Source organism: Topomyia yanbarensis, chromosome 2 (assembly GCF_030247195.1).
Source record: "Topomyia yanbarensis strain Yona2022 chromosome 2, ASM3024719v1, whole genome shotgun sequence".
In the NCBI taxonomy this organism is placed as follows: domain Eukaryota; kingdom Metazoa; phylum Arthropoda; class Insecta; order Diptera; family Culicidae; genus Topomyia; species Topomyia yanbarensis.
Window position 1 is genome coordinate 349,954,408 of NC_080671.1, and position 26,463 is coordinate 349,980,870.

The 26,463-nt window shown below is 43.7% G+C and overlaps 2 protein-coding genes and 1 long non-coding RNA gene across 3 annotated transcripts; all 3 read right to left on the reverse strand.

Moving 5' to 3' along the window:
• Nucleotides 1–1,176: 1,176 nt before the first annotated feature.
• LOC131684207 (uncharacterized protein K02A2.6-like) lies at nucleotides 1,177–6,165 on the reverse strand. The gene has a single exon (XM_058966885.1). It carries the CDS (start codon nucleotides 5,809–5,811, stop codon nucleotides 1,450–1,452), a length of 4,362 nt encoding a protein of 1,453 aa, XP_058822868.1. The 5' UTR covers nucleotides 5,812–6,165; the 3' UTR covers nucleotides 1,177–1,449.
• Nucleotides 6,166–7,383: 1,218 nt separating this feature from the next.
• On the reverse strand, nucleotides 7,384–23,731 carry LOC131684208 (dynein regulatory complex protein 9-like). The gene is made up of 5 exons (XM_058966886.1): nucleotides 23,642–23,731; nucleotides 8,463–8,736; nucleotides 8,148–8,400; nucleotides 7,911–8,082; nucleotides 7,384–7,854 (listed from the first exon to the last, which is right to left on the reverse strand). Exons 1-5 carry the CDS (start codon nucleotides 23,715–23,717, stop codon nucleotides 7,484–7,486), a joined length of 1,146 nt encoding a protein of 381 aa, XP_058822869.1. The 5' UTR covers nucleotides 23,718–23,731; the 3' UTR covers nucleotides 7,384–7,483.
• A 140-nt stretch (nucleotides 23,732–23,871) lies between these two features.
• LOC131681442 (uncharacterized) lies at nucleotides 23,872–24,571 on the reverse strand. The gene is made up of 3 exons (XR_009303927.1): nucleotides 24,523–24,571; nucleotides 24,107–24,415; nucleotides 23,872–24,043 (listed from the first exon to the last, which is right to left on the reverse strand). It is a non-coding gene; the product is annotated as an uncharacterized LOC131681442 (long non-coding RNA).
• Nucleotides 24,572–26,463: the final 1,892 nt, after the last annotated feature.

The window sequence follows — 26,463 nt, forward strand, 5'->3', positions numbered from 1 at the left end:
TTGCAGTCCTTTCCTATAGCAAGCGAAAAACGAACTGCCGCACATTCCAATCTTGCAAATATGAGCCATGAATGTCGTTCACTACATTCATTTTGAGCCGCTGCTATGAAATTTATTTGCAACAGTTTCAACGCAACGGATGATGCAAGTAAAACACACGGGCCATTCATATACATTCGCAACAGCTAGCGAACGAAACCCAACTACGGCAGCAAGCCGAATAGCCGAACTTTCACGAACATGTAACAGGCACGATCAGCAGCACGAACGTTTTTGCTTTTCTCTCGTCCGTTTACATGCACAGCAGCCGAAGTCAAACTAGCATCGGTGCTGTCGTATTGGTTTTTTCCCGAACTTTCGCTTAAAAATGTCATTTGAAATGACTTCTTCCAGCCTTGCTAGTCACTACGTGACGTGACTGTGAGAATAAGACCCCAGATTCGGCTGCAATTTGCTGTCCAGTAAAGCGCGTGCAGGGTGATGCTGCCCATCAATGACGGTCAATAAGAAAACGAGGTTTTCACGAGGTTGCTGAAGGGAAGTACATCTTCAGCAGCGGACACCTCGGAAACTACGGTAGTAGACGACGGAGTATGGCTTTGCATGCAGGTTCGATGAAATGAGTTGAACGGAAAGGCGCGTTGTTGATGTAGTCCTTTGGGCCGGAGGTTTGGCTCGTATGCAGAAGAGTACGGTGGCACTGGTTACAATTTCTATAATGCCACAGGGACATTAACGTACCATGTGATCATCTCTCACGCAATTGTGTCACAATCGCTTCGAATTTACAAATTGCTGCTGATCATTCAGACTGTTAAACTTACCGTACCTCACCAGAGAATGCGATATGGCACTTGAACGACGTGCTAGCGGTAGATGCATAACAAACGAAACTCTAAACGCGGGACTGACTGGTGGACGCACCGTCATTAATAATAGTCGCCAGTTTTACGCTTATTAGCAACCCCTGCTGCTAACGGCTGCTCTCAAGTAACGGAACTTCTGAATAGCTGGAACATCGATCCATCATTGTTGTGGATCAAAACCAAAACCGTATCATGAAAGGTCACCCATTGCATATAGTCGCCATCACGAAGTGAAATAGTAAGCAGTTTGATGCCAGAGAGATCGAAAGTAGAGTTACCAGGAAGTGCAGGCAGTTTAGTTAGTGTTGTAGCCCTGTGCGCGGGCAGGTCAGGAGTCTTGTTGATCAAATAAAAGACACTCGCGTACAGACTACATAAAATACTTTTAATAACGAAAGGTTAAAATAAAGAGCATGTGCTCAACGGACTGACTGATGACTGACTCGTTGATAAGTGGTTTCCGCTTATGGCGGCATCTCGGAGTGACAGCAAGACTGTCACTAGAGAGTCTAGCGCAGAGAGTGGCGGATGGCAGGGCAGAGTTGCCATCCCTCCAGTTTAGTTGTCTCCAACATCTCCCCTCTTAATAAAGGTGGAACGGGTCAAACCACTGCGGCGCTCTTCGAACTCTCGAAGATCGGCGTGGTAGTGCTGCCACCGGATCTGCTTCAACTGCTGACTCAAATTCGGAAGATGTTGCATGTGATGACGAATACAGTGGAGAAAGTGATGGACTAACCACCGATTCAGGCGGCTGATCACAACGAGGTGTCGACGATGCACATTGTGAGGTGGTTGGCTGCAGCGTCGATGATGACTGTGATGTTGTATCAGTTGGTAAGTTCGGCAGCTTCCACACGTCCAACAGAATATCCAAAGGTAACTGAGCATATCTGGTTTGCTGTCCTACTGTGTTGGTGGTTGATCCGGTTACAGTTCGACTACGGAGTTGATTAATATGCGAACGTAGCATTCGGCGGTCCTCCACCCAGATGTTGTACATCACGTCACCAATTCTTTCGACGATCACACCTGGAGACCATTTCCAACTGTTTCTTGCATATACTTTGGCAAATACTGGATCATTCCGATTGAAAAATCTCAACTGGCTGTGCTGCTTCTCGATTGGCTTCGGTTCAGTCGCAGGGGGCGGCCGAAGTAGTTCGAGACAGGTTCGGATCTTGCGACCAAACAAAAGTTCAGATGGAGATTTGCCTTCAGGAGCCGAACGGTTAGGTGTGCTTCTATAAGCGAGCAAGAAGGTATCCAACGCATCAGTAATTGATCCTCTACCCTCTCGGATTTTCTTGACGGCCCTTTTGAAAGTGTCTACAAAACGCTCAGCTTGGCCGTTGGATTGTGGATGAAAGGGGGGTGTCGTGATGTGCTCGATACCGTTGATTGCGCAAAACTCAGCAAATTCCACGCTCGTAAATTGGGTACCGTTGTCGGACACTAGAGTCACTGGCATACCAAGTCGAGCAAAAAGGCCACACAGGATGCTGATTGTAGCTGTAGAGGTGATTCTTCTGGTTTGCACAATCTCTGGCCACTTGGAGTACGAATCCACTGCAATGAGGTAATATTCGCCTTCGATGGGACCGGCAAAATCTACGTGAACACGCTGCCATGGGCCGGATGTTTTCGGCCACGGTACAGGAGCAGCGCAAGGAGGGGACCTGGAAACGGATGCGCAATGCTGACACGCCTTTACATAACCAATTATATCATCATCTATGGAGGGCCAGTAGACGTAGCTTCTGGCGATTGCTTTCATCCGCTGCATGCCCGGATGTCCACGATGAAGCTGGTCCAAGCATCGTTTTCGATACTGCGATGGAATGACGAGTCGTTCAGCAAACAGAATACACCCATCAACCACAGTAAGTGACTCCTGCCTGGAGTGAAACCGCTTAAGCTCCGGATCAACGGTTTTTGATGAAGGCCAACCGTCTTGTATGTACCGGAAGACTTTGCGAAGCAGTGGATCAGCTTGGGTACTCTGTGCTACGACTCTGAAACTGAGAGGTAACATATTAACGGTATCTGCGGCTACTGACCTTACATCTTCTTCGAGGATAATGCTCGCAATGACGTAATCCTCCTCTGGCTTAACGTGTTGGTTGATTAGACGAGACAACACGTCAGCGTTGCCAAATTTGTCGGTTGGCACGTATTCAATGTCAAAATCGTACAATAGCAGATTGAGGGCGAAACGTTGTAACCGGTTTGCCGTATACATCGGTATACCCTTCTTAGAACCAAAAATTCGAAGCAGAGGAGCGTGGTCGGTTTGTAGGCGGAATTTCCTACCGAAAATCATTTTGTGGAACTTGGTGACTGCAAAGATGATTGCTAAACCTTCGCGATCGGGCTGGCTGTAGTTTTGTTCCGCTTTCGTGAGCGCTCTGGAAGCATGCTGAACAACCTTGATGGACCCATCGGGGAATTTGTGACTGATGGTTGCTCCGAGGCCAACGGATGATGCGTCAGCCGATACTATAATCTCCTGCTTCGGATCGTAGTGTGTCAGCAGAAGTCCCGAGGAGAGAATCTGCTTGAATCGCTCGAACGCTTGCTGGCACTCCGAATTCCAGACGAACTTTGTCTCCGACTTCAGCAAGTTGTCGATCGGATAGCGCAACTGTCGCATGTTGGGCACAAACTTGCCGTAATAATTGATCGCCCCAAGGAAAGAGCGAACACCTGAAATGTCAGTGGGAGGAGGTAGCTTGGTTATTGCCTCAACTTTTACTGGATCAGGTTGCAATCCACGTCGGTCGAATAGATGGCCCAAATAGCGTATCTGTTGCTTACTGAAGCTGCACTTTTCGGCTCTGATGGTAAAACCAAAATCCTGAATCCGCTGAAGAACTGCTTCCAAATTACGGTCGTGCTCCTCTTGTGTTTCACCGCCAACGATGACGTCATCGAGATAACCAGAAGTGCCCTTAAGGCCGGCTAGCATGGTATCGATGAGCTGCTGAAAAGCACCAGGTGCTACCTTTACACCAGGTGGAAGGCGGTTGTAGTGGTAAAGACCACGGTGTGTGTTAATTGTCAGCAAATGACGGTACTGTTCGTCGATTTCCACCTGTAGAAAAGCGTCCGAAAGATCAATCTGGCTGAATATTTTGCAGTTAGCCAGCTTGGCAAAGATGTCTTCCGGGAGTGGCAGTGGATACAGATGAGGCTGCAAAGCGGAGTTTAGACCTGTTGAATAGTCTCCGCAAATTCGGATGTTGCCATTTGCTTTGCGCACTACGACGATCGGCGCTGCCCATTCCGAATAGTCGACCAGTGTGATGATATTGAGTTTTTCTAACCTGTCCAATTCCTGGTCGACTGCGCTGTACATTGCATACGCCACCGGACGCTTGGCACAAAAAACAGGCTTGCACTGTTCTTTTACCTCAAATTTAACTTTGGTCCGGTTGCACAACCCGAGCTTTTCGCTGAACACTTTTGGGTAAGTAGCTTTGAGAGTTCCACTGGTGGACGGGGTACTAGTAACTTGGCAGCAAAAAGTATCCATTGGTATGGACCACAAATGAAAACTATCGACTAAATCAGATCCAAGCAGGTGTAGTGGTTTCTCGGTGACACGAATTATCTGCGTGCGTGTGTTTTCGCCGATAGTGATGTCACAGTTAAATTCACCATCAAGTGGCAAAATGTTTCCAGATGCTGCCTTGGCTTTTACTGTTGCTGGTGACAACCTTGGGCTGCCAATTTTCTTCCAGATCTGCTGGCTGATGACGGTAATATCGGAAGCCGTATCCAACTGAAGACGAACCTGTGTTCCATCAAGGGTAACGGAAACGAATCTCCTTCGCTTCTGCACGTTGCACACATTAACGACGACCATTTTGCTTGCCACCGAATGATTACCCTTTCTCGATGAACGTTGTGACTTTTTTGAACTGTTGCAGTAGCCTTCACGATGTCCAAACTGCTTACATTCAGAGCATTTGTGATTTTTGAAGGTACAGTCCCGTACGTAGTGAAATGCACCGCAAAACCAACACGGTGTATCAGGTTTTTTCCTCGTGTCGTTTGCAGCAGGCTTCGAAGATGGCTGATCCCGTTTGTTGAACCGTTTATCAGAAGATCGCTGCTTAATGACATTCACTTGACCGAAACATGTGGCTGACTCGATCATAGCATTGTCATGTTTGAGGTTAAGAAGACGCTGGCACTCTTCCGCTAGCTGCTCCAACGTGACGCCATTGTTTTCCTCAATCCTGGAAAGCAGCCGTGTACGGGTTTCTGCATCGCTTTCTGCTTTCAATCCGCAAACGTATGTCAAGCATTTAAACTGCTCTTCAGATAGCTTTCCCAGCTCAAACTCAACGCAGGCTTTATTAACACGGCAAGCGAAAGCAATATGGTCTTCAGTCGGGTGCTTGGCGATTTGCAACGTTCTATACCGCCTGCTTATTACCGACTCTTTCGACCCAAATAAATTTTTCAGCTTCGCTACTGATTGGGCAAAGGTGTGTTCTTTCGGAAGTTTCGGTAGAATAAAGGAAACATACCTTTCATGTTCAACTGCGCCCAGCTTTCGCAGCAGTAACCTGACTTTCGCTTCGTCGTCCAAACGAGCGGCATCTTTCTCGAACAAATCTTCATACCTGCTGTACCAAGCCGCAAACGTGACGCTATTGTCAGCGTCGTAGCGAAATTCCTTCACGTTGCCTGCCAAAGAGTCAAGAATTTGCTCTGGGTTGGGTGGTACTTGTACGTGGATAGATGAAACTGCACTCCGGAAAAATGCTTGCTGCTGCTCGTCGTTTTGCTGCTGCCGCTGGAGAAACTGTGCCATTAGCTGCTGGTGCTGAAACTGCTGTTGCTGCATCAGGTGCATGAACTGCACGATTAGCGGATCTGCTGCTGGTGGGACCTGCTCCCGGTCATTATCATGTGGAATTTGACCATTCTCCATGCTTCTTCTCCGTTTTTTACGCGGGGGTGACGGAATTTTGAGGTTACTTTTCGTGGATCGAAATTTCACCAAATATCCGCCAATATACTCGTCGCCACTGTTGTAGCCCTGTGCGCGGGCAGGTCAGGAGTCTTGTTGATCAAATAAAAGACACTCGCGTACAGACTACATAAAATACTTTTAATAACGAAAGGTTAAAATAAAGAGCATGTGCTCAACGGACTGACTGATGACTGACTCGTTGATAAGTGGTTTCCGCTTATGGCGGCATCTCGGAGTGACAGCAAGACTGTCACTAGAGAGCCTAGCGCAGAGAGTGGCGGATGGCAGGGCAGAGTTGCCATCCCTCCAGTTTAGTTGTCTCCAACAGTTAGTAAAGAAGCCTTGGTTCGAAATCAGCACGAACTACATCATGTTGTGCCCTATCTTCTTCATCTGTCGTTTCAGTTTCCAGCTTTGTTTGAATTATCTCCAAAGCAGCCCTAATGCTGTTCAAATACTCAAGCATCTGAGGACGAGCGCACTACTTTCGATGCTATTTTTGAAAGCGCTTTTTACATATTAAAGAATTTCGTATTTTTAGATAAAATAGACAAGAACATATCTGTGCGAAATATTTAATTTTTTGGTAAAATATTTCAAGAGATCAATGTGTTTTTAGTTGTCCAGATTTTGTCGCGAACAAGTCCTTTTTAAAAAAACATTGTGCGAATCGGTTTCACTGAGGTTCTAAATAGACCTTAAGAAAGAAAGAACCATGTATTAAATTTTGACGATCGAAAAGCATCAGTCCAAGAGCGCACACAACTTCAATTAAATGTATTTAATTCGTTGGACAACTTGTCTTTGTTGAACATTCGACAATTCAATGACCAAATTGATAATTATAGAGTTTTCAATAATCCGGTAATCGCGTGGTCGATTTTTCTATTTATTTGCTAAATTTTTAGGATAGGTGTTTCTGATCGACAACAATTAAATAATTGAAATCCGATGGCGGATCCAAAACATGTTGTCTTGGATTGTATACATATGAAATAATATCAGATGTTGCTTCAAGCTGTTCTCAACTCCTATTCGACAGTTTTCACAACCAAATGGGGGCAATGACAAAACATATCTATTTTCTTTTTTAAACCGAAGATGGGAAAATATTTAACAATATTCCGTATACATAGTCTCATAACTCTGGCTGGTTAACGAAATCGGGTCGAAAAGCTGACAAAATTAGGGGCTGATAAAGACGGGTTTTCACTGTAATACACTAAATACGCGTCGATTTCTTACTTTGCGTAAGGAATCGAAAAAATTTTATGATGTTTAAATCCATTTGATGCAAACATTATCTTAGGTTGGGACTCACTCAACTCAATCGAGCTAACACCTACCCAAATCCTGGAACAAGTTATTTGCATGAATAAATAAATGGAAACATCTTTCTTCTGTAAACCGCTGCCAGTAGGAGTTGGAATGGTCAACACACACCTACATAACTCGTAGATATCACCAAATAATGGAATCTGACATTTTTCAACTCAGACGGCCTGATCCAAATTAAACACATGTCCCAAATAGTTCTGCGTATATCTTTATTTGTGTGTTGCAATTCTACAAAACTCTTGTCTCTTGAGCACACCCATTATCGAACCTATGATCGATGATTTTAACTGCACTACTTCCCTTTCTTGCCCTCCTTTTTGGATGACTTTGCTGGTTTTGATTTCTTCTTTTTCTTAAACGGACCCAGTCCTTTGCGTACCATGGTGCCACGCCACCAGGCTTGAATTTTCACCGCAGATCGCATTTGCTTATCTGCGAAAGCCATTTGCTTTTCTCTTTCTTTCTTTGATTCTGCGCAAATTTTGATCTCTTTTTCCCGATGTTTGTACAGGATCACCATCTCCTCGTACTTGACCTTCAGCTCGCCTATAAGCTCCTTGTGATGAGTGATGTCAGCGTCAAATGCTTTTATCTCCCTCTGATATTTATTCATCCAGAACGAGATCTTCTGGTTGACGAGATCGATGCAATAATTGATGTACACTAAAAGCAAATCTAATATACAGGTCTGAAATGAATATTTATCTTGAAACACTAACCATCGATTTCACTTTTTAACCTTAACTCTCGATCTATATTATCGACCGTTTCTTTGGAACTGTCTATAAGATCTTTTTCCTTACTCATAATCACAATTCTTGCTTGTTCATGTCGAGTGCTCTCCCATTTCTGCACAAGTCTACACTTTACATCATTCTCAAGTCGCGTACTCTTTGTGAAATATAGAAAGTCATATTAAAGCTAGCTTTTTATTTATTGGATATAAACGGTACTACCTGTGCTTTCGTTTCCAAATCGAATATTTCGTCGTCTAACTTCTTCAGCATCGACTTTCGCTCTCTTGTCTCGCCATTCAGTTGGGCTTGTAGTACTTTTAACTTCTTCTCGTTCAGAATACTATCTCGAATCAATTGGTGCTCTTCCTTCTCGCTCTGGATATCGTTGTCCATAAAAGTTTGAAGAGTTTCAAACGTTCCATACTCAGCCATTTCTGTATGAGTATCCGAAAGCAGTTTCCTTAGGTTTGAGCTAGCAATAGACAAAAACATACACATTTACGGTAACATTCACTAGTTATGACGAGTCCGTACATATCATTTTTCAACTTAACCAAAATCATCATTCCCATGGCGATGTTTACGGTCTGCGTTTCGCTAAGTATCTTGTTCTTGTAGGACGGATCGAAGCGCACGTACATCGGCGGTTTCTTGGCAATCGGTGTGCTCGCTTGGGCGTCCTCCATATTCACAATAATCAACTTGAAGATAGTTTCTTCAATCACAGCATTTATCATTGAGCTTTCGATATCGTTAAACATACACTTTTGATCGCTGCTTGAACGGCTATGTGAGTCATTCGTGGATACTAATAACGTAAACAAAAGGTCAAAATTTGTATTAGGGGAAGATGGGGTAAAACGCACCCCCGGGGAAAAATGAACCCATTGCTTATATCGAAAACTACTGAAAATTTATAGAAAAGGGTAACGCCAGTCGGAAGTCCGCCAAAGAAAACATACTTTGTCAAAGTTTGATAACCGTACATCAATAGCAGCTCGAGAAACAAACAAAAGACAATAACGTGCTCTTCTCATGTCATGTAACCCGCCAGGGTAACAATTTTGCACTGGGTGGAAATATACCCTTTTTTGCGTATACACTCCGTAGAGTGTATTGTTTACGTAAAATTATGCTCACCGCTGTTCGGTACCGTTCACATTTAGTTGTAAATTTTTGTTCATTTTCGCGTTTGTGAACGGTTTTATTCGTACAGATAGGTTAGATAATTTTTGTTTTACGTTTGTGAATTAGTAACATAGGGTTTAGGTAGGTCTCCGTTCTCCTCTCGCTGTAAAAGTGATTGCTAACTATGCTGTACCATGGCAATGACAGCTATGCGGCGGTGTGTTTTTTGGTGGTTGTTCGGTGGAGTGAAAAAGGCGGCCATCGAGATAGACAGATAGTGACGGACCACAGCCAGGAACAGACGTCCCAAATTTGTTTCCTTTTTTCGGGACAGTTTCCCGCCACCGTAACTCAGTTCAGTGCGCGCGTGCGACGGCAAATTAAATCCGTCAATAGTGTCGGTGTGTGGTCCGGGCATTCGTAGACGCGGTGTCGATTCGCCATTAAGGGGTAAGCTAAACGTCAAGGAGTGTTTTCGCTACCCCGGCTAAACATTAAGGAATCGTATCACCGACCGTTCTCACTGTGGAGGATCAGTCGAACGAGCCTAGCTCTCCTCCACAGTTAATCGCCAAGGAGAACGAAGCAGGGCGGACAAAGGCTCCCCCTGGGAAGTGAACTGCGGTGACTTCCGGGATCGCTTGCGGCGAGCAAGTCGATCCGGCGATAATCCGCCAACGTCGCTAGGGAGGTTCCAACAAAGGAGCCAAGCTCACCTTCCTAGCTAAACGCCAAGGACCGCTGCCGGAGCAGCCAACGATCAAAGGAGAACGCGGCCGTTGTTGTCCCGGCCGGTCGGAGGAAACCGCCCGCAGCAGTGAGCCACCCGCAGCAGCAGTGAAGTGGAGAGTTAGAGGACAATAAAGTCGGTAAATTTAGTAATTTATTTTGTTTTGTTTACCCTTTTTTTTGTTGTTACGAAAATCCGAAATTCTGTAGAGGCACCTAGGCCGCCCTGAAAAGAAGGGTACGCCGGGCAAGCAAGAACCCGAGTAGTGGGCAAACCCCTACTTACATTTGGCGCACAGCGCAAAACACACTGAAAAAAATATTTTCCTATTTTGGAAAATATTTTTTTCTTCCGGAGTGTGGGGTGCTTCTACTAAATCTAGGATTTTCGTAGAACAGTCGGTGAGGTTTCTTCCGCAATATTGTTTCGCGGTCGTATTATTTATTTATTTACATTTTTTGGCGTATTTTTTCGATTTTTTGTTTTTTCCTTTTTATTTTTGTCCGAATTTGTGGATTGCGTTGTTTGTGTTTGGTCTGCCGGACGAGTAGTTTGAAGGTTGTTGTCATTTATTCGGTTGCGGTGGCCAATCGCCTTGTATTCTCAATCCGGTTTGAGACATTTTTGGAGCAGCTTGATTTCCTGAAATTTTAAGGGAATCGTTAGTGGGCGAAAAATCAGAAATAATACCGTGTCAGTACTTACATGCTTTGTGTCTTGGTGATTTCTTCCAATATAGCGCAAGTTATGATGGCGTTGGAGAAATTCAACCAAGCGTGTGTGTTCATGCGCGTCGATCATTTACATTTCGATGAGCTGGATTTTGAGTTGCTATCTCGAAGCATTTTTATCTCTCCTGATTCGGATCTTTCGGGTGTCCAGCGGCAGCGGCGTCTTCGGGGAATTTTGTCGCATGAGCGGTCGTCTCGGAGGGAATTAGTTCGCAATTTCCGGGGTGACGTGGGTGAAGAAAAGGAGATCTGCCTTGGTAAATTACTAACAATCAAGGAAGATCTCCAGTACCGGTGCCCAAACAAGGAGATTTACCGAACACGGTTGCTTCATTTGGGGTCTAGGCTCCAGGTTATCCGAAATTATGCGGCAGGGGAGGTCAACCAGGAAATTTCGGGGTTGCTGGAGGAAGTTCTAGCAGTTTATGCCAGTCATTTCAGCGACGAACAGGCAGCACTTCCTCCCGACAACCAAGAAGGGGAGGATGGAGAAATTTTGGGAGATTTGCTGAGTACAGACGTACCTGCAATTCCACAGGGATCCAATCCTTCCGATAACGAAGGATCTCTTTCCAAACAGCTCGTAGGAGACGACCTGTTGCGTGTCTTGTGCGAGATGAGGGACGAGATTCGACAATTGCGACAGCAATCTGACGATAATAAAGCCCTAGCGTCTCAGGGGTCTGATGCTTTTTCAAAAGCTACCGAAACGCTAATGGGCGGGATTGCTTCACTGACAACAATTTCGTCAGTTTTGAGAAAGACGGTTCAAGAAGTTGTCTCACTTCGTGAATCCGTGAATGAACTTCGGGCACTAGTACATCAGAAGGAAAGTGCTTCCGAGAAGGATCTGCAGACCGATCTGGAAGATTTGCGTTTGATGGACGTACCCGATTCATTTGATGCACCAGAGATTCCTCGCCCAACACTGGCGCCCAGTCCCGATCAATTTGTGTTGAAGCGAGGATTCTCGGGTCAACAAAATCTATGTCCATCACTTCCTATCGAGAAACCGAAACAGAATACTGGATTCACAGCCCCGTACCAAACTCAGAACCAGCCTTACGTTCCTGAATTGACCGAACAGCTGACGGGACCATCATATCCGAACTTTTCGATATCCACCCATGCGGGAAACGGATCGATGGTGGCCCCCAGGAATTACTCGCGAAACCCGCAACGCGTCGCTGATTGGAAGATTCGGAAGTATGCTGGAACTGATGAAGGAACTGGACTTAATGAGTTTTTGGACACCGTAGCAAATTACGCTGCGTGTGAACAAATGTGCGAAGAAGAACTTTTCAATTCTGCGATGCATCTGTTCACTGGCAATGCTTTGACCTGGTATCAGGCTATGCGTGCGCAAAACCGGTTGTTTAACTGGAACCATCTTGTATGCGAGCTCAAGGTAAATTTTGTACATCCTGAACTTGATGCTACGCTCAAGATGAAGGCTCTCCAGCGCCGGCAGATGCGTAACGAATCTTTCCAGGAATATTTCCTGGAAATGGAAAAAATATTTCGTGCTATGACGGTTCCAATGGCACCGAGCGAAAAACTCGACGTGCTCAAGCGGAACCTGAAAGCCGACTATAAACAAATGCTTATCCTCAGGCCAGTGAACACGCTCTCAGAATTGATGAGTCTTGGTAAATCGATCGACGCCTCCAAGACGCCGATTTATCAGAAAGTTTTCGGTTCTTCTCGGGAAGTTGCTGCTTATTCTGATAATCCACCACAAAACAAACAAAAACAAAATAATCAAAACCAAAAGGGAGGTGGACAGAATAACGGCAACGCAAAATCCAAAACGTTTTGGAACAAGAATGCCAAACCGGCAGGTCTTGATTCAAGCAAGCCTCCTGACAACCAGAAAAAGAAACAGCAAGGGAATCAGGACGGCAAGAATCTCGAAGGAAACAATCAAAAACCGATCGAACCACCGCAGAAACCTATAATGTGTCTGGAGTATTTGGTGGAAAAGCATCGTCCTCCCGTGCTCGGCGTCTGCTACAATTGTGGAGACAAAGGACATGAATTTGAGGAATGCCGGAAACCAAATCGGGTCTTCTGCATCGTGTGTGGTTTTAAAGGATTTGATGTTTCTCGTTGCCCTTACTGCCTAAAAAACGGGATCAGAACCAACTGAAGTCGCAGTTGGCAGTAAAGCAGCGCTCCAAAGAACAACTAACAATCCATCCCCAGATTTACGACAGTTTTCGACCGGCTCGTGATGAGGACTATGATAATTCGTTGTCTGTCGAAACCATCGTCCTTGACGACCCGTTCGATAACCGTCCATTTGCAATTGTCGCTGTGTACGGCAAATCCTTCAAAGCCTTGCTCGACAGTGGTAGTAACGCCACAATTATAACTAAAAAGCTATACCGAAAGTTTTCGAAAAGTCCCTTGAAAAGGTTGGAACGACCATTCGAACTACGTTCTGCAAATGGTCAATCCTTACCAATCATTGGACAAGCGTATCTCCCGTATACTTTTCAAAATTTGACAAAGGTCCTATGCACTCTTGTAGTAGAGCATCTGACCGTCAACTCCATTCTAGGTATGGACTTTTGGCGCGCCTTTGGGATTTCCCCTGAGATACAAAACTGTGCTCTGTTGAACTCAGGTCAGGAATCAGAAGACGATGAAGAAGATGAAGTACCGCGTGAGTCGATACTCACTTCGGAACAGTTAGCGCGCGTAGAAGAAGTAAAGAAGTGTTTCCAGGCAGTAGAGCCCGGAAAGCTAAGCCCAACCTCATTCACAGAGCACAGGATTGTCATCAAAGATGAATTCCAAGGTGCGGCACCCGTTTGCCGATATCCTTATCACATGAGCCCAAAGAAACTGTCAAAGGTCTGGGAAGAGGTTGACCGATGGCGGTCTATGGGAATTATCGAGGAGTCTGATTCGGATTGGTCGCTTAATATTGTGGCGGTCACGAAACCAGACGACTCAATCCGCCTTTGTCTAGACGCTAGGCCTCTCAATGAGCGTACTGTACGGGATGCATACCCTCTGCCCCACCCTGGGCGAATATTGAGCGGCTTACCCAAGGCGAAGTACCTGTCTACCATAGACTTGAAGGAGGCCTTTCTCCAGGTACCCCTGGCTAAGGATAGTCGCAAATATACCGCTTTCAGTGTTCCCGGCAGGGGTATGTTCCAATTTACCCGTCTACCATTTGGTCTCGTCAACAGCCCCGCTACTCTGGCGCGACTGATGGACCAGGTTCTAGGACGAGGTAAATGGGAACCTTACGTTTTCGTCTACCTAGATGACATCATCGTGTTAAGCGAAACGTTCGAGCATCACATACAGTTGCTCAAAGCAGTGGCCGATTGTCTAGCAAGAGCCAATCTAACCATCAATTTGGAAAAATCCCGTTTTGGAGTCCCCGAACTAAAGTTTCTTGGTTATTTGTTGAATCGGGACGGACTCAAGGTCAATCCTGACAAAATTCAGCCGATTCTCGACTACGAGAGACCGGTTACCGTGACGAAACTTCGTCGTTTCCTCGGGATGTGCGGTTATTACCGCCGTTTCATTGATCGGTTCAGTGAGGTCACTGCTCCCTTGACCGATCTGCTCAAAACGAAAACCAAGAGCTTAGTTTGGAACTCCGAGGCAGAACTCGCGTTCCTTAAAATTAAGGAACTTCTAGTCACTCCTCCAGTTTTAGTCCCACCAGACTTCTCCAAAGAGTTTATCCTTCAGACAGACGCTAGTGACGTAGCAGTCGCTGCTGTTCTGGTGCAGGAGTATCCCGAGGGTGAGAAAGTAGTTGCTTACTTTTCGCACAAACTGACCACTCCCCAAAGGAACTATCATGCAACTGAGAAGGAAGGTCTGGCGGTGATAATGGCGGTTGAACACTTCCGAGGTTACTTGGAAGGTTATCATTTTCGACTGGTCACTGATTCGTCAGCGATTACATGGATACTGAAGACTAAATGGAAAACCAGTTCACGTTTGAGTCGTTGGAGTTTAGAATTACAACTCTACGACATGTCTATTGAGCACCGGAAAGGCAAGGACAATGTCGTTCCTGATGCGTTATCCCGGGCCGTAGCAGCCGTTTCAGCTTTGTCCACCTCAGACTGGTACTGTTCCATGAAGTCAAAAGTTATCCAAAATCCTGACGACTATGCCGACTTCAAAGTAGAAAATGATCAACTTTTTAAGTATGTCAACTCGAAAGTTGTTCCGTGCGACTCGCGGTTCAGTTGGAAACTCGTCCCAGCACCCGAGTTCCGTCAAGATTTGATCCAACGTACCCACGAAAATTTGCTTCACGTGGGATACGATAAAACGATCCACGAAGTGCAGTTGCGATATTACTGGCCTCGAATGGGATCGGAAGTACGAAAGTTTATTCGAGAATGTGGGACGTGTAAGGAAATCAAAGCTCCTTTCGTCCCAGTCCAGCCCGAAATGGGTCAGTCGCGTGCGACTAATGCACCATGGCGAATGGTTTCTGTGGACTTCATCGGTCCTCTTCCAAAAAGCAAACGTGGCAATCAACACTTGCTTGTAGTCCTCGACGTCTTCAGCAAGTACGTCATGTTAACCCCCGTTCGCAAAATCGCTAGTACGTCACTCTGTACGATACTGCGCGAACAGTGGTTCAATCGCCATGGCAGCCCGGAAATTCTGCTAAGCGACAATGCCTCCACTTTCACCTCGAAGGAGTTCAGTCAATTCATAAAAGAAACCAACGTCAAACATTGGCTGAACTCCCGCTATCATTCGCAGGCTAACCCAGTGGAGCGAACAAATCGCTCGATAAACACCGCAATCCGGGCATATGCTCGAACCGAGCAGCGCAACTGGGATGTCCACATCACCGATGTGGAGCGCATCCTAAATACTACCGTTCACTCCTCCACTGGGTTTAGTCCTCATTTCATTATACACGGGTGTGAAATGGCATCTGCCGATGACTTCAGTAGGATTTCCGGTGAGGGTGACCTAGAAACAAGACACCAACAGATGGACAAAATCCGGGAGATTGTGGTCAAAAATTTGGCAAAGGCAAGCGAGGGCATTCGACATCAGTACAACTTGCGTCATCGAAAGTTCTCCAAACCTTTTGAAACGGGACAAATGGTGTACCGTCGAAACATGAAGTTGTCGAATGCACTCGAGTCTTACAATGCTAAACTTGGACCACAATACTTACCGGCAAAAATTATCACCAAAAGGGGTGTATCCTCCTACGAGCTGGAGGATTTAGCAGGTAAAAACCTCGGAGTTTGGCCAGCAAATCTCCTTAAACCAGCATAAAAACTTTTCCGTGCCGTCTGTGGACTGACAATATGCTTTTATATGGATTACTCACTTGGGAGTTTTCCGAAAGCAGCCGTCAGTTCCCGACGGTAACAACACGGACTTTAGTCCAAATAAAAAAAAACAAACATTTCTCCGTCTTCTCTATTTTTATTGTGGAAGACCAACTCTGCCGCGGGAAGCTTCTTCATTAGCTTCATGCACTTATTTTGAGCCACACTCGCGCAGTGTGGTAAACAAACACTCGCTCGAAATATATGCTCCGGCCCCGGTGACGACTACGGTAGGGTGGAATACTCCACTAAAAAACCACTAATCTTATACCGTGCCGTTCTCCCGGGCACCGGACGCATCTAAACACACTACCTGCCGTGTTCGGCAAACAGAAACAAAGTTCTTTAGCGCCCCACTCACGCAGTGAGGTAATCAAATTATCTCACTTAATGTATGGTCGGGGACCCGTCTTGGCTACGGAAGGATAGAATTATCCACTTCAATAAACACAAATGTTACACCGTGGTCCCCGAACGCATCTAAATACACTTTCTGCCGTGTTCGGCAACATGAAAATTTTTCCAAAATCCCTCTTCGTGGGAAACACTCGCACCTACGGGTGCACTAAATCCTGTTATTTTCCCTTGTTTGAGACACAAAAAAAGCTTATTCACTTATCCCTTCTTCGATAGGGACACAAATAAATACACGCGTCTAATTCCCGACCGCAATAAATACCGAAGACTCGCGGAAACGGTATAAAATCGCGAATAAAAACAGTGCGAACGCCGATTTCGCGAACTGTTTTGTTTTTATTTACGATTTTGATGATTCATTCATCATATCGAATGGATCATCGATTTGACACTTTCCCCGATGTTCGCATCAATGCTCTGCATCATGCAGGTGTAGCCCGATTTGGATCAGAGTAGTGTGAGTGGAAGAGCGAATGGGGTAAAAAGCGCCTCGCGTCTTCGATTTCGAATCGAATAAAATTTTATTTCGCATAATTTTGGGTTTGTGGTTAAACCTGGGGTGGTTCGTTTGATTCCAGCGGGAATCTTTTTGATCTGTTTAAATTATGCGAAAGACATTCTTTGGTCCCTCTCAAACGTTTCTTTTGCCATGTATGAAGCGTTTTGAGGCGAAAAGGGACGAATATACAAACTTTTTGTACGGAATGTCTGTGAGTGGGAGAAATGATGACGTGATAAGCGGTATTGTATGAGTGAATTTATGAGTGCGGAATCGAACAGAGTGAATGAATGCATGTGTGAATGATAAGATAAGATTGTTTTGGGGTCAATTCGAAGTGCTTATCGGAATGTGAATGATCGAGCAGGCCAGTGATTGAGGATGAATGAATGGGATTGTATGAATGGATTTGGATTGAATCCCCAACACAGGTGTGTAGTACTGGTATCGTAAGGACACGTAAGACATTTCTGGACAGTCGATGATAAAACAAACAAAATAATGCCGACAACCGTTCCCCGGCAAGTTGGAACATTGAAAATTGTCAATGTCACTTGCAGAATTTTAGGAATATCGAGTTGTTACCGATCTTGTTTTCGGATTGGATTTAGGGTTCAACCCATAACCGAATAATGACGATGGCTGATAGCCTCTCGCTTCGCGTATGCTGTCAGTATTATCAGGCCAAACACAGGCAAACTTTTCACCAATGAGGACAACCGGTCGATTAATTTTTTGATGAATTTTGATAAATTGCGGAAGAAATAATTAGGTGTAGTTAGTTTTTCTTTGTTTATTTATTTATTTATTCATTTCGTTCATTATTATTGTATCGGTGTTAGGTGTTAGTTTAGAAAAAAAAATTGTTGCCAATTTTTTTTCCACCCGGTGTGGGCGAGATTGTAACCCGCCAGGGTAACAATTTTGCACTGGGTGGAAATATACCCTTTTTTGCGTATACACTCCGTAGAGTGTATTGTTTACGTAAAATTATGCTCACCGCTGTTCGGTACCGTTCACATTTAGTTGTAAATTTTTGTTCATTTTCGCGTTTGTGAACGGTTTTATTCGTACAGATAGGTTAGATAATTTTTGTTTTACGTTTGTGAATTAGTAACATAGGGTTTAGGTAGGTCTCCGTTCTCCTCTCGCTGTAAAAGTGATTGCTAACTATGCTGTACCATGGCAATGACAGCTATGCGGCGGTGTGTTTTTTGGTGGTTGTTCGGTGGAGTGAAAAAGGCGGCCATCGAGATAGACAGATAGTGACGGACCACAGCCAGGAACAGACGTCCCAAATTTGTTTCCTTTTTTCGGGACAGTTTCCCGCCACCGTAACTCAGTTCAGTGCGCGCGTGCGACGGCAAATTAAATCCGTCAATAGTGTCGGTGTGTGGTCCGGGCATTCGTAGACGCGGTGTCGATTCGCCATTAAGGGGTAAGCTAAACGTCAAGGAGTGTTTTCGCTACCCCGGCTAAACATTAAGGAATCGTATCACCGACCGTTCTCACTGTGGAGGATCAGTCGAACGAGCCTAGCTCTCCTCCACAGTTAATCGCCAAGGAGAACGAAGCAGGGCGGACAAAGGCTCCCCCTGGGAAGTGAACTGCGGTGACTTCCGGGATCGCTTGCGGCGAGCAAGTCGATCCGGCGATAATCCGCCAACGTCGCTAGGGAGGTTCCAACAAAGGAGCCAAGCTCACCTTCCTAGCTAAACGCCAAGGACCGCTGCCGGAGCAGCCAACGATCAAAGGAGAACGCGGCCGTTGTTGTCCCGGCCGGTCGGAGGAAACCGCCCGCCTTTCCGCCCGCAGCAGTGAGCCACCCGCAGCAGCAGTGAAGTGGAGAGTTCGAGGACAATAAAGTCGGTAAATTTAGTAATTTATTTTGTTTTGTTTACCCTTTTTTTTGTTGTTACGAAAATCCGAAATTCTGTAGAGGCACCTAGGCCGCCCTGAAAAGAAGGGTACGCCGGGCAAGCAAGAACCCGAGTAGTGGGCAAACCCCTACTTACAGTCATTATCGTGACTCGTGCAACAAGGATTTTCAGCTCTTATAAATGCAATTTGTATTATTATATCAGTGCATTCCAGTTCTATTTATACTGTTGTTCATTATCCTGTCGCACTATATATGAAAAATCTACTAAAAAAATCACTTTTTGCTAAATTTATATCTCTGCTCCATCGGGGGCAAAATACCCTCTTCTTTGATTCGGCTGATTTTTTAATCGAAAGCAGAAAAATTGTTCTGAAAACCTACTAATTGCATAACCTAAGGCTATTTAATGGCACACTTTTGTGAAATCTCGTTAGAAAACAAAACTACTTGCTTGTTCACCGAGCATTCTGCCCCGTTGTTACGGTGCATGCTGCCCCGTTGTTGTAGTGTGGTTGTGGTGCATTTTACCCCCGAACAGGTGCGTTTTGCCCCGCTTATTTTTCGAAAGGCAATTTTTAATGATTTTGAAGAATCGAATATTTTTCATGTTCTTGATTAGTTTTCAAAGTGTTATGATTGTGATTACAGAGGAAAATGTTGGCAAAACGATATCATTAATTAAATTCTCCCGATTTATGTTCTATAGCTGAGTTATGACCATATTTCCTTAGGGGGTGCGTTTTACCCCATCTTCCCCTACATTCTGCCTTACTCTACATTTTCGAACGAATGACCTGTGCATTCTCGGTAGCGATGGCAGGAGTTAAATCCGACCAAGCTACATTCGTTCGAAAAGTCAATCCGTTCTAATCCAGACACACCCGCAGGCAGAAGGCGATTTTGATCGTTGAATTAATCTAACCGAAAATATGCAATTTTTTTCGCACAGTTTTAAAATTTTCTTATTTTTAAATTTTACTCTATTTTTTCCAACAAGTATAAGTTTTATTTGTTAACTTTCTGATTGTACATTCTTTCAGCTTCATAAACTGTTCCCAATCCTGTAACTAATTTTAGTTCGTAATTTAGTTGTTTAGTTGCAAGAGTCATAAAGTCAAGAAAGGTTACTACTAATTAAAATAAACCCATATTAGGGGGTGGACATAACGTAGTTGGTAAATCGAATGCCTTCTACGCAGCTCACCTGGGTTCGAGTCCCGACCCCGCACATAGGGTTAGAAATTTTTTATAAAAGATTTTTCTAAGCCGAAAAGGCGAATGACCTTAAGGTTAAAACCTCTATAATCGAAATAAAAAAATAAACCCATGCGAAGAGCCCGTCAGTTCTGAACTTTTAGTCATTTTTATTAACGACTATCATTTTTTTCTGTTTATCTTTTAACGACATTCATTTAGCAAGGGACTGGAAACATGAAATATTTCAATATTAAAAGTCATAGTACTTAAGGAGGAGCACGACGGTGAAGGAAGAAAGTTTAGAAAAGCGGTGGAGAATCATAAATACCCTTTGTGTGTTGGCTACCATCGATGTGCTCAACCAACATACGCTGCTAGTATACGAGGTTGACACTAAAGCAAGCACAATAGTTGAACAAATCCGGCATGTAATATGCAAGGGACGAAAAACCAGCTAATTCAAAGAGCATCAACGTCGCAAAATGCAAAGTGTGGAAGCTATCCGTGACCTAAATTTTTGTCGATTTTGACAGCATAAGGTGCTAAGTCCCTTTTCACTTATACGCAGACTCAGGTGATTTCGCATTCCTGCGGTAGAAGCCAAAGGGTTAAGTCGTTGGGAAATGCTAAGCTAGGCTCATATGACCCTATTCCACGCTTTCTAAACATTCTTCCTTCACCGTCTCGCTCTTCCTTGAGTATTGTAGCCAGGGATGCCAAAGGTAAACTACATTTTTTCGGGATATTTACATTTGCACAAGCCGTACAGCCCGCTACAACGACACATCACTATAGCTCTTGCCAGAACGGTAGCCAAACCGAGTACATTCTCCCGTACAGCAGTAGAATACATTTTTGTGTTGCTGCTGTACTCCGACTGCTCGGTGAGAGTGTGGCGTAGTAAAGTTTGTTCTCTCGCTTGGTACACTTTTCTCTGCGTAGTCAAAGGGAGAGGCCCGCACACGAAAGCGATGATGCCGGTCGTGGCGTAAACGAACCGCATTTATTGCCGTCGTTTTTGATTGAAACTATTGAACAGATTAAAAATATTAAAAAGTGTGAAATAAGGAAAGAGAAGCTGTACCGCTCGCGTCTGGTGGCTGTACTGGGGGCCGTATTTCTTTGTCATGGTACTGCTTTGCTTACAGACTGCCGTACAGCGCTGGGCGTCCTGCAATAGCGAACGACAGCAGCGTCAAAAGAGAAATGAGAATGTAGGCAGAAAAAATACAGCCGCAGAAAAGGTAGGCATTTTGCATCCTTGATTGTAGCTCTTAACATGAAAGTACCTACTTCATGTCTTCCAGTCTTTTGCTAATTGAATATCGTTAAAGCAGTTCTGATTTTTTTTAAAATTTCATAGCACTGGCGCTTTTATTTCACGATGATTAACACAGCCATTGCATAGTGGCTCAAAACAGCGTTTTGAGGTACTTAATTCGTTGGAGTCAAAACTGTCCATATTAGCGATTTTACATATTCTACAATGTTTGTGTGTGTAAAAAGCGCCATCTTTTGGCAATATTATTATTTCTTTAAATTTATCATAGTAAGCTATAGGAAATTTATATTTTGAACTGAATGAGATATTGCTTGGCCGTCTTCGACAAAGTTGTAGAGTACATTTATGAATTTTGCAGAAGACATGGTCTCTATCCCCCACAGTAATCGAGTTACGAGACGTTTTCTATGATGAACTCCTGAAATTCTTATTTTTACTTCTTTTTTGTTTCTGATTTTTCGCGTTGATAATGTTTGGAGATATTTTTTATCTTTACAAAACACGCAACTTTTCCGAAGAGGCCAAATAACTGTGAATACTTTGTAAAGAGTTATGACTGATATTGTTTTTATTTTAGCCTGTTTTTGAAGCCGTATAACTTCAGTATCGATAAAAATTGTAATTATGTTATAAATTATTCTCATAGGACTGGGTTTCACCTACAAAACGAAAGTAAAACCTTTTGTCCATAAGTACCTGTACAGAAGATATACACTGTTAAAAGCATTATGTCTGGCCTTCCCGACGTCGCGTGAATGGTTCACTGAACGAGTAGGCGCTGATGTGCAAAGACGCTTTAGCTTGATTTTCTGACCGGCGCGCGCTGTGTGTACTAACGCGTCTGCTGGAAGGTTAACACCGATCAATTTAAACAACAATAATATTGCTAAAAGATGGCGCTTTTTTAGCTTAGTTTATGTTTATGTTTATTACTTTCACCAACAGACCCCTTGGCCCCAACGGTGGTTACATAAATTCATTACATTTCAAAATAGTTAATATTTTCGCTTTAATCGAATTTCTCGTCCGGCTGAAATCAAAGGCCATCGCCAAACTGTTGAAAATTCGCTGGAGTCCGATAACAGTGCACTTGTGACCATAGTTGGTTCTCCTGAACGGAACTCACAGAAGAGAGTTATTGCGTAGTGCTCGAACACGGGCTAACTGCCAGCTCGGCTGCTGAAATCTGTTTTACCAAGGAAGATGTCAGAGTGTAAAGCGTATGAACCGACGTTGGACGGCTTCGATTCTGTCAACGCCGTTCTGGTAGTACGGATACAAAACCGCAGAACAATATTCTAGTGTCGAGCGAACCAGTACGCAATAGAGTGATTTTAAACAGTATACGTCTCTAAAGTTTTTCGCTATTCGGAAGATGAACCCAAGCTGTCTTGATGCCTTATCCACGATGAATGAAGTATGTGGTTTGAACGTTAGTGCCGAATCCATGATGACTTCGAGATCCTTGACGTCAGAGTGTCTTAGAATGCTCGAGTCGAAGAAATAGTAGTTAAACTGAATCGGATGGCATTTCCGTGTGAACGTAACGATTGAGCATTTACCCGGGCTTAAAAGCATTCTGTTTAGTTCATATCACGTGCGGAAGCTCTCCAGTTCTCTCTGAAGGGACTCGGCGTCGGTTTTATCCTGCATTTGTCGAAAAAAAATTCATGTCAGCTAATGAAAGGCGTGGTCCTTGTAATTTGATATTGACGTCGTTAAAGTAGAGGAAGAATATTAGTGGACCGAGATGGCTTCCTTGTGGGATGCCGGATGTAGCGAAGAATGGTGCAGATACAGTCCATAATGCTGATTTGGAGTTGCCTTCCATCGAGGTAGGAGTGAAACCAGCGCAAAAGTTGTCCAAGAATATCGAGAAGTTGTCCAAGAATATCGAGTTTGTCTAGCGTCGCTATTGCGATATCATGGTTGATTTTGTCAAAGGCCGCAGATGAATCCATATAAATAGCATCGGTTTGCAAGCCGTCAGCGAATCCATCGAGTACATATGATGTAAACGAGAGCAAGTTACTCGTTGTCGATCGTTTAGGCATAAAACCGTGTTGGTCGTCTGCAGTTTTTACATACACAAACATAGTAGAATATGTAAAATCGCTAATATCGATAGTTTTGACTCCAATGAATTAAGTACCTCAAAACGCTATTGCGAGCCACTGTGTATTGCGTAGATATTCTACTTTAACTACTTTGCTTATTTTACACTTATATTTCCATCGCACTAAATGTGATTTCTAAGCATTGAAAAATGGAGATACAATAATTACGATGAAGCAACTTTTGTAGTAAAATGAAAAGCATGAAAATTTGTAAAATACTTTAAAACGTCAACGATATATATGAAAACGTTTAAACCTTTTTTCAGAATCCTTCATACAACCTTTCAGTGAAAAACAATTAATCCAACTTCAACAACAATCGCCTTCTATCTACACGTGCCGGACTGATATTACTTTGTTCTTGCATATTTAAATTGATATTTACAAGCAATATTTTCGATGTCATCTTCGCTCCCAACAGATTCCGATAGTTTTGTGTCGATTTCGAACTTTTTCAACATGTTACTGTAACAAGTTTAACTTACAAACGGTCAACAAACTACCTCGTTGCCAAGCAGTACATCGCGACGTTATGCGCATGTAATGTGCCATTGTCATGTGGATCATATAATGCACAATATTTTCGCATTGAGAACGTTAAGCATTAAAAAGTAATATGGGAAAACAAAAAATACCTCGTTTATTTCATAAGTTTAAACATTCTTATCAACAATCTGCAATACTTATTCATATACATATCAGCAATAAAAATCGTAGAATCGCGACTATCAAGACCTTATTTTTTTATTGCACTCTTCCTCGTTGCCATCATCGTCATCCGTCCCATCTATTAGAAAACATTTATTATTATTAATTATAGCGAAATAAACCAACATCCTTTAGAACAAACCTTTCCCTGGCGCTTTTCGTGCATTTTTGATTACTTCTTCCTGGAGCAGTTTCGTTAGCACCTCATTCGAAGTCTCTTTCAGCTTACGGAGCGACACTATGAGTTCACAAATGCTGTTTTGACTTACGGTTTCACCAAGCTCCGTCGCAATTCCGTTTCGGACCACTTCGAACTGTATTTGTGACATGTTATTTACTTTATTCATTCGGTGTAGTCCTCCTGAATATAGCGGGAAATTAATGTTGTTTTGTATGTTTGTGATCCGGCAAGTTAATTTATTTTGACAGTCGTCGGGGTTAGAACCAATTGCTAGAATTCGTTTTCGAAAGGTATCATGTAACAAACGTAAATAAAAGATTGTTTTGTGGTGTTGTTTCCGGTCGTTCCAGTACGATTTACCTCAATTTCCTACTGACCTTAAATTCTATGTGCCATTATTCTAGCTATGGTTCCGTAACGACTCAGAGCCACACACGAATTGTATCGTAGAGTCGTTTTAGCTTGTCCATTACACCAGTCAAAAGCTCATTGTTGAAGAACTACATGTGCGTTGCATTGTGACGATGATTTTGGCGGATTGCATACTGACTTTATCATGTTTGACTGCTGATTATCTAATAAGAGTTGCTTAGGAAGTGGTAAGAATTCGCACCAATCCAACCCATATTAAAACCTCAACAGCGTGATCATTGCCGGCCGCCCCCATTTCCATCGTTCACGGAGAAGGATAAATGAGAAGGTAGACGGGAAGTGTTCATGCTCCTCCTACTTAAGGTTGCACAGAGAATGCGTAAAATTCGCAACATTCTACATACGCTGATTGATTTTTATGAAGATCTGACATACGGTGTGGAAAAAAACTGCTTTTTTCGTTTGCGAATTTTGCGCATTGTCTGTACAACCATAACGGAAAGTAGATGACTCATCAGACTCTTCCATAGATGTCGCGGAATTGGTGGTTTGGAAGGGTATAAGGTCTAGGATTCGCTCCAAGCAAGCGACGCAACCTGTAAAGCATGGCTTATTGGGTAGTAGTTTAGTTGGTTTTTGAGTACACAATCACCCGAAAAAGGAAAAATCTTGTTTAGTTTTTGGCTCTTGTTAAGCTCTGGGTAGCCGGCTACCGAAAGTATCCTATGTTTCCTAAACAGAAGCAATTTGAACACCACACAGCCGACCGTGAAAGTTGCCTAGAAAAGCTAATCTTTTCTGCATAATGAGCCGGATCACTATTTATTGCGACCGTATTCAGACAAAGGGGCTAGTGCTTACACGTGTGCATACAAACCACGATCGCGTGGAAATGGATATTTTTATGTTAGCACGCGAGACCGCCTTTATGAATATGTAATTGCTAACACATTGATTTAATCTTTTTGCCTTTCTCCTATAGAAAGGTTATGCAATCACTCTGAACATCGTGTAGTTTATCCCGGCCCGGAGAACCGTCTGTCGTATACCATTCGACTTAGTTCGTCGAATTCGGCAAATGTCTCTGTGTGTGTGCGTATGTATGTGTGTATGTATGTATGTATGTATGTATGTATGTATGTATGTATGTATGTATGTATGTGACCAAAATATGCGCATCGGTTACTCGGAGATGGCTGAACCGATTTCATCAAACTTAGTCTCAAATGAAAGGTACAACGTTCCCATAGGCTGCTATTGATTTTCATTGAATTCCAAGTTCCGGTTCCGGAGTTACGGGTTTAAGAGTGCGGACACACAGCAAATTCACAATTTATTAACAAGTTGAAATTTTTTGGCGGGGTCCAAACCCCCGAACCCTCCTCCTGGGTCCGCCGCTGGTTTCAAGTGTTTCAGCGTCGACACATAGCAACTCAAGTTCGTAGCTGTCGATTCATTGTACGTATATATAAATCGCAATGAATGTTTCATATTTCAACCATTATATTAAACATAAGCAGCCATGGAATCGTAGTTTGGATAAATGAGAAAGGCATAATTGCACCACTAGGTGGATCAAAACGGGTTTTTATCTTTGCAAGAGCGTGAATGTAAGCATGCGTTTGTGAGTAGGTTTGTATCATCGCGAAGGCACGAACGTTTCTCTGATAACGTGTTTTCTCACCTATATTAGCGTGGGCTTTTGAATGTTCGCAAGGGCCATGATTCTGAGTGTGCGGTTTAGATGCTAGAAGCTTCTAACCGCACACTCAGAATCATGACTCTCATATGACTAGTTACCAGCTATGACGCCCTGAAGTTGTTGTCTAGTTTATTACTTGTGGCACTAAAAACTGGATTCTAACCGCACTGTGCACTTGCTATTCTTCTATTAAATTCTCCTCATAGACTGGTTAGTTCGACTAGTCTGTCTATGAAAATACCAT